Source organism: Squalius cephalus, assembly GCF_949319135.1.
Source record: "Squalius cephalus genome assembly, chromosome: 22".
Taxonomy (NCBI): domain Eukaryota; kingdom Metazoa; phylum Chordata; class Actinopteri; order Cypriniformes; family Leuciscidae; genus Squalius; species Squalius cephalus.
The window spans coordinates 30,480,241-30,493,069 of record NC_137143.1 but is presented as its reverse complement, the minus strand read 5'-3'; the positions used below and the strand labels follow the sequence as shown (position 1 = coordinate 30,493,069).

General features: G+C 36.5%; 1 protein-coding gene across 1 annotated transcript in view; it reads left to right on the top strand.

Annotated features, from left to right (window-relative positions):
* Positions 1-12,829, top strand: part of megf6b (multiple EGF-like-domains 6b) — a 64,979-nt gene that overhangs the window by 43,041 nt on the left and 9,109 nt on the right. The window contains exons 8-25 of the mRNA XM_079857719.1: positions 1,137-1,259; positions 1,385-1,507; positions 2,664-2,801; positions 2,884-3,006; positions 3,110-3,232; positions 5,099-5,257; positions 5,374-5,505; positions 7,357-7,485; positions 7,580-7,708; positions 7,861-7,995; positions 8,714-8,848; positions 8,991-9,116; positions 10,862-10,993; positions 11,063-11,191; positions 11,267-11,398; positions 11,969-12,097; positions 12,205-12,333; positions 12,550-12,678. Of these exons, the coding sequence (XP_079713845.1) occupies positions 1,137-1,259; positions 1,385-1,507; positions 2,664-2,801; positions 2,884-3,006; positions 3,110-3,232; positions 5,099-5,257; positions 5,374-5,505; positions 7,357-7,485; positions 7,580-7,708; positions 7,861-7,995; positions 8,714-8,848; positions 8,991-9,116; positions 10,862-10,993; positions 11,063-11,191; positions 11,267-11,398; positions 11,969-12,097; positions 12,205-12,333; positions 12,550-12,678 (2,355 nt within the window). The remainder of the gene's footprint in view (positions 1-1,136; positions 1,260-1,384; positions 1,508-2,663; positions 2,802-2,883; positions 3,007-3,109; positions 3,233-5,098; positions 5,258-5,373; positions 5,506-7,356; positions 7,486-7,579; positions 7,709-7,860; positions 7,996-8,713; positions 8,849-8,990; positions 9,117-10,861; positions 10,994-11,062; positions 11,192-11,266; positions 11,399-11,968; positions 12,098-12,204; positions 12,334-12,549; positions 12,679-12,829) is intronic.

Below are 12,829 nucleotides of genomic sequence, written 5' to 3'. Positions count from 1 at the left end.
ACTGTCTTTAAAATAATGGCACAATGGAAAAAAAAATTATATGTACTCTATATTTATGCCAAATATAATTTTTTTAAGGCAAAACCACTGGCCAATTTTGAGACTTGGGGCTTTTTAGCTTTTCATATTGTGTAGTTTCAGACTTGTGGAATGTAAACATCCAAAATACACTTTTAAGTGTTTATTTTATTGCATCATTTCCATTATTAGAAATATCTTTAAAGGCCGTTTTCTCAATATGATGTTTTTTTTTTCTCCCACACTGACTAAACAGTGCTTACATACACCAAACATTACGCTTTTATTCCTTTTGTTTTTACAGAGAGGTTTGTTCATGTAACATTCATCTTATTTTATTCCTAGAAAAACCTGGTGAAAATGTATTTTTGGAGTTATGGAGGGATACAAAGAGATATCAAAAATCCTCTCGGTGAAAACCTGTATCTCTAATACAGTATGTCAACAAAATGAAACAAGAATTTTGAACCTGGCTTTATCCAGTGTTCAGATTTTTGTGCTTGGAATTATGCAAATTTAGAAATGCATGCATATTTAATTAGATATTACCTCATTTGCATATTTAAACAATATTTTTACAAAACGTGTAATACAAAAAATGTGTGCATTTCTTAAATCTAACTAAACTATTAGTTAAATCTATTAGTTAATTTGTTACCCTATTGTGTCTTGCCATAATTAGTCTTTTTTTTAATTTTAGGGTGAAATATGATTTCACCCACTTAGACCCAACAGCCTAATAACTGTCTGGATTATACATTTTTATATTTCTGAATAGTTATATGCTCATTTTTTATTTATATAATATATTGAGTATATATGATTGTTAAAAAAAAAAAAAAAAAAAAAAAAAAATATATATATATATATATATATATATATATATATATATATATATATATGCTAGTTTATTTATTTACTAGCATACATGTGACCCTGGACCACAAAACCAGTCACGAGTCGCACGGGTATATTTGTGGCAATAGCCAACAATACATTGTATGGGTCAAAATTATAGATTTTTCTTTTATGCCAAAAATTATTAGGATATTAAGTAAAGATCATGTTCCATGAAGATATTTTGTCTTATCTGTGACACGATCATGTCCTGTCTTCAGTGGAGAACCCGTGTGCGCAGCGTAACGGTGGCTGTTCTCAGGAGTGCCTCAGGGATCGAGATCAGGCCCGCTGTGAATGTCGTCCAGGTTATCAGCTGGCTGAAGATGCCAAGACCTGTGAAGGTAACTTATATTAGAGTTTGTGTCACATGCTTTTAGAACAGAAAGATGATATTACATTACTGTTGCATTGGTCACATTCACGTCTTCATACTCCAGTGATCATGCGTGTGTTTTCTGTGCATCAGACATTGATGAGTGCCAGACGGGCCAGGCGGACTGTGCTCATGGATGCCGGAACACTAGAGGATCTTTTATGTGTGTTTGTCCCGCTGCCTATGAGCTGGGTGTGGATGGCAAGCAGTGCTATCGTGAGTGCGATCTGAGCCTGTCAGAAAACGGCTCCATCAAACCCTTTGTTTCTCTCTGTAGCCTCACTCTCTCATTTTTTTATGTAAAGAATTGCAACACACAACATCTCTCACATATGTGGTAAAAATAAGAAAAAGTTCATCAAATCACTTGTTTCTCTCTGTAGCCTCTTTCAGATGTGGTTGGCTCTTGAATGAATAGAATAGAATAGAATAGAATAGAATAGAATAGAATAGAATAGAATAGAATAGAATAGAATAGAATGGCTCAGAAATGCATAGAGAATAGGTATGAAATATATGTAATCGGATAGAATAGTACAGAATAGAATATAATACATGTAAAATACAGTAGAATAGAATGGGTATGAAATACATACATACATGTTCCTGTAGCTAACTATATATTTACATATGTAATGTAGATGCACGTCTAAATATGTAAATTTGTAATAGGACAGACAAAACAAAATATACTACATTATACATTTATAATACAGCGGCTCTGAAATGCATATGGCATAGAAAAAAATAATTATTCCTATTATATATTTTAATTTATCTCAATATTTATATTCTAATTTTTTATTTAAATAATATATTTAGTATATATATATAATATGTGTTAGTTTATTTATTTATTTATTCATTTACTAGCATATATGTGACCCTGAACCACAAAACCAGTCACGAGTCGCACGGGTTTATTTGTGGCAATAGCCAACAATACATTTTATGGGTCAAAATTATCGATTTTTCTTTTATGCCAAAAATCATGAGGATATTAAGTAAAGATCATGTTCCATGAAGATATTTAGTAAATTTTCTACTGTAAATATATAAAACATGTATTTTTGTGAGTGAATGCAGCACAATCGCCAACATAAATGCACAACTTTAAAGGAGATTTTCTCAATGTTTAGATGTTTTTGCACCCTCAGATTCCAGATTTTCAATAGTTGTATCTCGACCAAATATTGTCCTATCCTAACAAACCACACATCAATGAAAAGCTTATTTATTTATGATGTATAAATCTCAATGTCAAAATTGTGACCCATGTGACTGGTTTTGTGGTCCAGGGTCACATTTATATATGAATTAAACACGCTTTTAAACATGTCTGCCTGAATTTCGGTCTGTTTTTGTCTCTTAGGTATTGAGATGGAGATCATCAACAGCTGTGAGCATCTTAACGGTGGTTGTTCTCATCACTGTGAACATTCAACCACTGGACCCGTGTGCAGCTGTAACCAAGGCTATCATCTGGACGACGACCGCAAGACCTGCATCGGTAAAGCAAACTATCTGGCCATTACCATAACTGCACAAGCATGGTGATCCTGTAAGGTAAAGGTGTGTGTTCTGTCTGTCAGATATAAACGAGTGCGCAGACGGCAGCTCGTGTTGTGAGCACGACTGCACAAACTATGCTGGAGGTTATGAGTGTTACTGTACAGCCGGATATCGTCTGAACGCTGATGGATGCAGCTGTGACGGTGTGACACTCAAACATACAGAGATTTCACCTTACAAATATCCACGACAGTGCTAAACGTGTGTAAATATCAGAAATATGTTGAGTGAATGGTCTGATCACAGATATCGATGAGTGTTTGGCTGCCAGCGGAGGATGTGATCACACGTGTCAGAATAACGCCGGCTCCTTCCAGTGCTTCTGTAGACGCGGGTATCGCCTCGATGAAGACCGACGCTCCTGTATATGTGAGTTTTCAGTCTGTCACGAACTGGGTTTCTTTTCAGAATTATATTTCCAATGCAGAGCAATCAATGATTTGTGAGCTAATTGAAGTAACCTAATGCACAGAAACCCGCTTGTATAAGCAGGGTTCTAAATTAACACCCGCCAACCCGCCAAATGCGGGTTAAAATTCATTTTGGCGGGTGTTAATAAAAACTTACTAGCCAGTTTGGCCGGTGATGCATGAGGCGCTACATGCAGGGATGTAGTGGAGGCTAAACGCACGTAAACGCCGTTTACGCACCTCCCAAAATTCGGAAATAGCGTTAACCCACCTCCTAAGTGTGTTTATCCACCTCTAAATTTCACGCTTTTCAAGTGCGTGATCGCCGATCGGTACATGATTCGAGCATTTGGGCCGTTAACGACAGAGCAGAACATTGAGCAGAGAGCGCAGCGCGCCGACACACACACACACACACACACACACACGGAAGAGAACGGCGCGGAAAAGACACGCTCGTGAAGTTACTAGCTGCGAGAGAATGAAACCTGATTTCCGAACACGGAGGCGAGACGGAACATTTTTGGTTTTATTTTTTTATTTTTTGCAAAATCGTCTGTTAATGTCGGCAGCCATTACACTTGTGGAAACTACAGTGCAACTTATATTGTCTTTCTTCTGTTAATTACAGAAACTTTTTTCTGAGTTTTCTTTAGCCTAAAGTTTGCGAGAAACCATGGAAACGAATGGACACAGAAAACACAAGAAATAAGACAAACGGAGTTGGCTAGTAAAGTATTAAACGAAATGCGGCTGACGGGTCGTGAATGGCTAGTGTTTGATCACAATAATGTCATCGTGTATTGTCAGGATTGCCACATGTAGCCTACTCAAAAAAAAAAAAAAAATTTGGCTAGTGGATATTCTGATTGGCTGGTAACTTTAGAAAGTTACCAGCCACATTGGCTGGTGATCAAAAAAGTTAATTTAGAACCCTGTGTATAAGAGAGATTCATCAGATAGGGGAAATATTCTCTCCGATAGAAGGATTTTAAAGAAGAAATGCTTCAAAAAGAGTCATTCTAGTTTTAAAAGAGATTTTAAGATAGATAGATTTTATGTATTTATAATATATTTTTTTTATATTTATATATTATAATTATTTATATTTAATTTTATAGATATACTGTAATATTTCTCAGAACCTATATTATATTATATTATATTATATTATATTATATTATATTATATTATATTTTATATTATATTATATTATATTTTATATTATATTATATTATATTAAAAAGAGTCATTCCAGTTTTAAAAGAGATTTTAAGATGGGTAGATTTTATGTATTTATAATATTTTTTGAATATATTTATATATTATAATTATTTATATATTATTTAATAGATATACTGTAATATTTCTCAGAACCTATATTATATTATATTATATTATATTATATTATATTTAAGCCTGTTAAGTGATTCAAATTTTTATTGTAATTAATTACATGATGTGCCAATTAATTTATAAAATTAATCACAAATTAATCGCACATCAATTTTGGCTTAGAAATGATCATTTAAAGTCATTATTGTGTTAGGTGAGAAAAGCATCGAATAAATATTATAAAAATTGGCTTTAGAAAGAAATATTTTGATTCAACAATTTATTACACATAAATTTTAATTAACTAATTATAAATAAGCAGTAATTAGGAGTTTATTGAGGCAAAAGTCGTAGTTAATAGTGAGAATCGGACCCTGATCTAAAATGTGACCATTTAAGTAGAGTTTATGCGATGTAATGTTATTTAGATCCATATACAGTGCATTTAAAGGAATGTGTGTGTGTGTGTGTGTGTGTGTGTGTGTGTCAGTGCTGGAGCAGTCCGTCGAGGCGTTGAGCAGTGGTGTGGAGAAACCCCGACCTCATCTCACCATCCTTCAGGACTATGATCAGATGCTGGAGCGATACGACGACTACGAGGACGACGCGGGAGAACTGCGCGCTGAGAGCACTTTAACTGAGAAATTCAGTACGCAAACCTAGTCACTCTGTTCTGTACCAGTGCTGTGATTTTAGATATTGTAGGATAACAAATATCATAATGCAAACTCCAAATGCATGAATCTTTTCCTCCTGTCTGCGCAGTTTGTTTGAACGGCTCGTTCGGCTTCGACTGTAGTCTGTCGTGTGAGGATTGTGCTAACAGAGGAGTGTGTAACAAACACACAAACGGCTGTGACTGTCCTGACGGATGGACGGGGATCGTTTGCAATGAGAGTGAGTTTCTCTGAAAGAGCCTCAACACTAACATAATCATCAGTAATCATCTTTAATCAGTAATAATTTCATGAAGAACGATGATGGAGGGCTGATCATTTAGGTGTCTATCTTTTAGACATAAACAATGGATAATGTCCGGAATAATTGACGACGGGCAGTTTAATTATTAGAAATGAATGCACACCCGAGGTTGTAATGCGGCCACAACGCTGGAGTCAGTTACTCTGCTTATACTACAGTTACCACACCTCTAACATTGTTCAGATATTGCATTTCAAGACATTTGTCAGGGTTTTTGTTCTCAAAACGCTCTTGTGTGTAGGACTAATTTCTCATTCCACGCCTCCGTTCATAATCCCAAAATGTCATTTTAGAGCTAGAAACAGAGGCTTGAGCCACTGATGTAATGGTTATTAGAGAGAGAGAGAAAAATGAAGTGTGTGTGAATTACCTGAGTATGTGCGTCTCTTAAAGGGAAACTTCACCGATTAGCATTAAGCTGTGTATCAGTAGAAACCGGTAGTATTTTCGAGTGACCGTGCTTCCCTCCCTCATGTCCCCCTGAGACGAGAGATTTCTGGATTGTGTGACTGGAAAAAAACCTCAGATGATGCAAAAATCGTCATTTAGCTTCATCATCAGAGGCTTTCTGTCCAGAGGCGAGAGACTCCAGCCAGTAGGAGGAGCTCGTCCCGCATGTCTTCAACCCGCCCATAGGGGGATCTCACGATAAAACGCCGTCTTTTCAGTTTCGAGTCACTAGTAGCCTAGCTGTATCATTTCTCCCGACACTGCCCTCTGTAACCGGTGGGCGTGGCTTGGGCGTGTCCTCGTATAGGGCAGCGAAGCAAGTGCATTCTGGGAGTTGTTGTCTTTCATCCACATGAGCCAAAAATACATTTTCTGGCTTTTCTCAGTCTAGAAGTCACCAACTTCTAAAATAATTTCACATTTCTGCTACATAAATGACCCAATTTAAATACACATTCATCTTTCCAGCGGTGAAATATCCCTTCAACAGTGTTCAGCATCAGCGTCTCTACTAATAGTGAAACTGTAAGTTGATCTGCTTCAAGAACAGCGCTGTTATTACCTCACTAGTGAGAAATGTCATGTGGCTTTTAAGTTTCTGAACTATTTCACTTCTAAAATCGTCAGAGCGGCGCTGACAACATGTTTCTGTGCGAGTGTGTGTCCGTACTGTATGTGTATGTGTGTTTGAGTGGGAGAAAGAGAGTATGTGCTTTTCGTACATAATCAAATGTAATTTTGTGGCAAAAAACATGGACATAATTTGTTGTTTTTATCCTATTGTTTACCATATTTATTTGCTTGGTCAGTGTTGTGGGTTTTGGTTCTTTTGCTAAATAACTGCACACTACTAAATAAAAATAACTGCACACCTTAGAACATTCGTCAACCAATCAGATTCAAGCATTCAACATTCTTATAGTATAAACATCATTGAATCTCGAAATATAATGCTTTTGGAGACAAAAAGTGTATATTGTAAAAAAAACAACGTATATTGATGCGAAGCCCATAGACCTTTCAAAAGATGTTTAATTATCGGAGTCCTCAAGGCTGATCATAAATATGTCATTAAAGATTAAAGAAAACACAATCCATTTGAGAGAAATGGACAATTCAGCATGAATTAATGAGGGCTTGATTACATCGACAGAAAAGCCAAATTTCACAGGCAGAGAATAAATTATTTTTATCAGATGATGAAAAGACTGATGAGTCATGCACAATAAACCAGTGACCAGAGACATTTATTAACTTACTGTTCTGCACGCCTTCCAAAGGTCATGACCTTTCTCCTCCTGTGTGTGTGTCACCCAGCGTGTGCGGAGGGCTGGTTCGGCAGGAATTGCTCGTTGAGCTGTGAGTGTAAGAACGGTGGTGTGTGTGATCCGGTCACGGGGAGCTGCCGCTGTCCACCAGGGGTCAGTGGAGAGCTGTGTCAGGACGGTCAGTTCACATCAACTACAAATCATATATAACATATTCAGTATTGTGTGCACCATGTCATGTTTATAGAGTTTATGTGATGCACTCACTCCAGGTTGTCCTAAGGGTCTCTATGGGAAGCTCTGTAATAAGAAGTGTAACTGTGCTAATAATGGACGGTGTCATCGCACTTATGGAGCGTGTCTGTGTGACCCGGGACTGTACGGAAGGTTCTGCCATCTATGTGAGTCGGGATCTACACTTTGCTTTTAAAACAACTCCATTTGTGCTGTGCTGTGCTTTAAATGTGCATTCAATTCAATACTAACACATACCTTATGAGTGTGACTTTCTTTATAAAAACTTGTGCTCTTTGTTTCTTCCGTGTTCTTGCAGTGTGTCCGAAGTGGATGTTCGGTCCAGGCTGTTCTGAAGAGTGTGTGTGTGTCCAGAAGAACACTGTGGAGTGTAACCGTCGTCACGGTGCCTGTGTCTGCAAGCCTGGTTATCGGGGCGAGAGCTGTGGAGACGGTGCGTCTGACGAGCGTCTGAAGTGTATTCATACAAGATTGCACTGCATTCAACAATTTACATCCAAATGCTTTCTGAAATACCATGAAAATAACTAGAAAACGTGCAAATAAAACTTAAGTAAATGTACTTTTTTTTTTAAATTTGCATTGAAATGCTTTAAAGAAATACAAGGAAAATAATTGGAAAACATGCAATCTAAAATAAATAAATAGAAAATAACAATAAAATTAAAATGGATTTGTTAAAACAAAGCATTTAAATATATTTTTTACATTTGCATTGAAATAGTTTTAAGAAATACAAGGAAAATAATTGGAAAACAATCTAAAAATAATGAAAATAAAACAAAAGATATTAAAAGAGAATGAATATGTCAAAACATAGCATTTTAATATTTTGTACAATTTTAATTTGCATTGAAATGCTTTGAATCGGAAAACATGCAATCCTAAAATAAAATAATAAAATAAAATTATATATATATATATATATATTATTATTATTTTTATTTTTTTTGCAATTTTTCATTTGCATTGAAATGTGTTAAAGAAATACCAGGAAAAGAGTTGGAAAAAAGTCCAAAAATAAAGAAAAGAAAATGGATATGTTAAAACATAATTTTAACATTGTTTTGCATTTTTAATTTGCATTGAAAGACGTTGTAAAAAGATGCCAATATATGATACGATACGATCAATATTGATTGTTTTTGTAGAGTGTGGATCAGGCTTCTTCGGCTCTGGCTGCGAGAGGAAATGCTCCTGTCCGGATGGAGTGACCTGTGATCATGTGACTGGAGCCTGTCGACCACAGTGTCCAGCAGGAAAGAGAGGAGACAAATGTGACCAAGGTATGATCGGTCAATTACAGGTGTATAATATGTCTGTACTGTATGCCAATTAAGGCCATAGGATGCTACATTATACATTGCAATAAAACTGAATTTGAAAATGTGTTGCAAGACTTTGATTAGTGTTTCATTTCTGTGATAGATTGTGTTGATGGAAGATTTGGGATTGGCTGCCATCAGTCATGTGACTGTTCAGGGGCATCATGTGACAGGATCACTGGCCAATGCATGTGTCCTGCTGGAACGTTTGGAAAACGTTGTGAAAAAGGTGAAATTGTCATTCTGACATCAACATGTCGTGCTTATATTGAGCTAAACTCTTTTCTTATGATAAAAATGAATGCACTATTTACAGTATTTGAAAACACAAGCTGCATTAGTGGCTCATAGACACAAAATTATCCTTTATGAAAATTCTACAAGTTTGCATGATATTGTTTAACCCTTGTATTATGTTGAATTCTGGGTACGATCATTATGTTTCAGGTCAAATTGACACTAGTTTGGATCAGTACAATTCACCAAAAATCACACACACACACACACACACACACACACACACACACACACACACACACACACAAAAAACAGTTAACATTAAAACTTCGCAAACATTACCAAAAGGTTCAGACTATATATGAGAATATATGATTTTTAATATATATATATATATAATGTGTGTGCATATATATACAGTGCAATGCATACGTTATACACCCATGCTAAAGTTGACTAAAAAGAGGAATAAAAATCATCTTTTGGAAATTGAACTTAATGCCTTAATTTAAAAAATTAGGAAAAATCCAACCTTTTAGGACACCAATTTTCTTTGTGAATGAATAATGTATCGTAAATAAATAAATGTTCTTCCTTAAAATACATGGTGCATAAGTTTGGACACCCCTATGTTAAATTCCCATAGAGGCAGGCAGATTTTTATTTTTAAGTATTTTTTTGTATTTTTTTTTAGGATACTATGCATCCTAATAAAGTTCCCTTGGCCTTTGGAATTAAAATAGCCCCACATCATCACATAGCCTTCACCATACCTAGAGATTGGCATGGGGTACTTTCCATAAGATCATCTCTCAATGCAAATCAAACTAGCTATTAGGCTAACTGAAATAAAACCATGCCAATCTCTAGGTATGGTGAAGGCTATGTGATGATGTGGGGCTATTTTAATTCCAAAGGCCAAGGGAACTTTATCAGGATGCATAGTATCCTAAAAATTAATAAAAAAAAAATACTTAAAAATAAAAATCTGCCTGCCTCTATGGGAATTTAACATAGGGGTGTACAAACTTATGCACCATGTATTTTAAGGAAGAACATTTATTTATTTACGATACATTATTCATTCACAAAGAAAATTGGTGTCCTTAAAGGTTGGATTTTTCCTAATTTTTTAAATTAAGGCATTAAGTTCAATTTCCAAAATATGATTTTTTATTCCTCTTTTTAGTCAACTTTAGCATGGGTGTATTAACTTATGCATTGCACTGTATATATATATATATATATATATATATATATTTACATTTAATAATATTTAAATATACTATATTTATATTGCTTTCCTGAAGCTCAAATAGTAGATTAGCAAGATCACGGGTTCGACTCAGTTAACATGTGAACTGATATAAATGTACAGCATCAATGCAATGTCATTTTATTTAGATAAACACATCTGCCAAATGCGTAAATGTGAATACCCTGACATGACAAAATACATGCATTTTTGAATAATGTTGTGTCTGTGCAGCTTCCTTCAACCATGAAACTCGAGGGTCGCTAACATTTTTGTAATAGAAATGTATTATGCAAATTTCACACCACCTCAGTTCGCAGGGATGTTCATGAGCCTCAATGAGAAAGTCACACATTTTCATGATCATTATTTCCGACGGCTAAAAAATGTTGCTGGTCAAATTGGCCCGGAACATAATATAAGGGTGAAATGATATAATCTGAATTCTAGATGTTGATACACACAGTGTGTTTGTGCATCAGAGTGTGTGGAGGGTCACTGGGGTGTTGGATGTCGGGAAACGTGTCCGTCTTGTGAGAACGGAGGCCGCTGTGACCGGCGTAACGGCACGTGTGTGTGTGCTCCTGGATTCATGGGCAGATTGTGCCAGAACAGTGAGTAAATCCATCAGGATCTCTGTGCTTTCTCCTGGATCCGGTGTTTTTGAGTCTCTCTGTGTTCAGTGTGTCCCGCGGGCCGCTTCGGTGTGGGCTGTCAGCTCAGATGTGTGTGTGAGAATGGAGGACGCTGTGATCCTGTAACCGGACGCTGCTCGTGTCCTCCCGGCTGGACGGGCCACAGCTGCAGGAAGGGTACGTTTCATGTTTTTATTATTATGTAATATAAAATGTCATTATTTTGATGGTGAGATAATGTGTGTGTTGTAGCCTGTGACACGGGCCGCTGGGGTCTGGAGTGTGTGAGTGTGTGTGACTGTCGAAACAGTGGCGGAGGGTGTGACGCTCAGACTGGACACTGTCAGTGTGAGGCGGGTTTCACTGGACCTCGATGTGACCAGAGTGAGTGTCACACACACGTTACTTTAACCACACACACATGCACGCACAACAACGTAAAAGTGTGCTAAAAACACGTCATAGTATGCGCTGTCTTAACAATATTTTTTAATTGTTCCATATGAGGATAGCGAATGATAGCCATTGACTTCCATAGTATTTTTTGCAATGTAAAAAATTTTAAAATAAATTGGATAAAACAATAAAATGGCTCATCATTTTAGGTTAAAATATCACAAATATATTAGGGAAAATGTATATCTAAGATCCTGTAACATTTTTAAAACCTTTTTGACTTCACTTGCTTATTTATTAATGGTTTTGCGTTTTGAGAAAAGAATTTATAAATGTACTGATATTCCATGTAATTTCTTAATTCATATGTGCCATGTATAATAATTATAAAAAAAAAAAGATGGAGATATGATATATGATATGATAAATATGAATGATCTTTCCTTGTAGAGTGGGACTATTTTAGATTTGACAGTCGTTCTATATTAAATGCATATCTATATCTGTTATAAATGTTACAGTATTTATCACGTGATCTGTGTCGTACATATATCCCAGAATGCCCTGCTGTTTCATTCGGGCCGGGCTGTAAGCATCGCTGCCAGTGTGAAAACCAGGCATCATGTGACCATGTGGGCGGAGCTTGTACCTGTAAGATTGGCTGGACTGGAACGTTCTGTGAAAAACGTACAGTATGATTGTTCAACTTAACATTTATTAACACGCTATCGGATACTGATGATCAGATCTTTGACTGAATGCTTGTGTGTGTGTGTGTGTGTGTGTGTGTTCAGCTTGTCCGCAGGGTTTCTATGGTCTGGATTGTCAACAGAAGTGTGTGTGTATGAACGGAGGTCTCTGTGATCATGTCCATGGTGAATGTTCCTGCCGGCCTGGCTGGATCGGTCCACACTGTAACCAAAGTGAGCTTTTGTGTTGCTACTGTACCTTTAAGACTTCTGTGTGGAAATGACTGGCTAACTTCTTCACCTGTGAAATTGATAAAGCCTTGTCAAGCAAAGAGGATTTTTATCTTGCTCATCTGTGCCAAACCCTGCATGATTATATCTATTATTCTTCTCTGAGCACTTCTGTCCCAGTTTTCCCATGAGTGATGTTTGTTGTGGTCTGGTCTGTAGCGTGTCCTGCTGGATTGTATGGAGCGAGCTGTTCTCAGACGTGTGTGTGTCACAATAACAGCAGCTGTGATGCCGTAAGCGGTCAGTGTGTGTGCAGCGCTGGGTGGACGGGACACTCCTGCTCACAGCGTAAGATTCGGACACCTCATTCATTAAAGGTCCCATATTATCTAAACTGAAATGTCCTGGCTTTTTTCATGATAGCAGAGGACTAGCGGCGATGAGACTACCATATAAGTTGAAATATATTTGAACACTACCTTTTGAAACATTTAAAAAA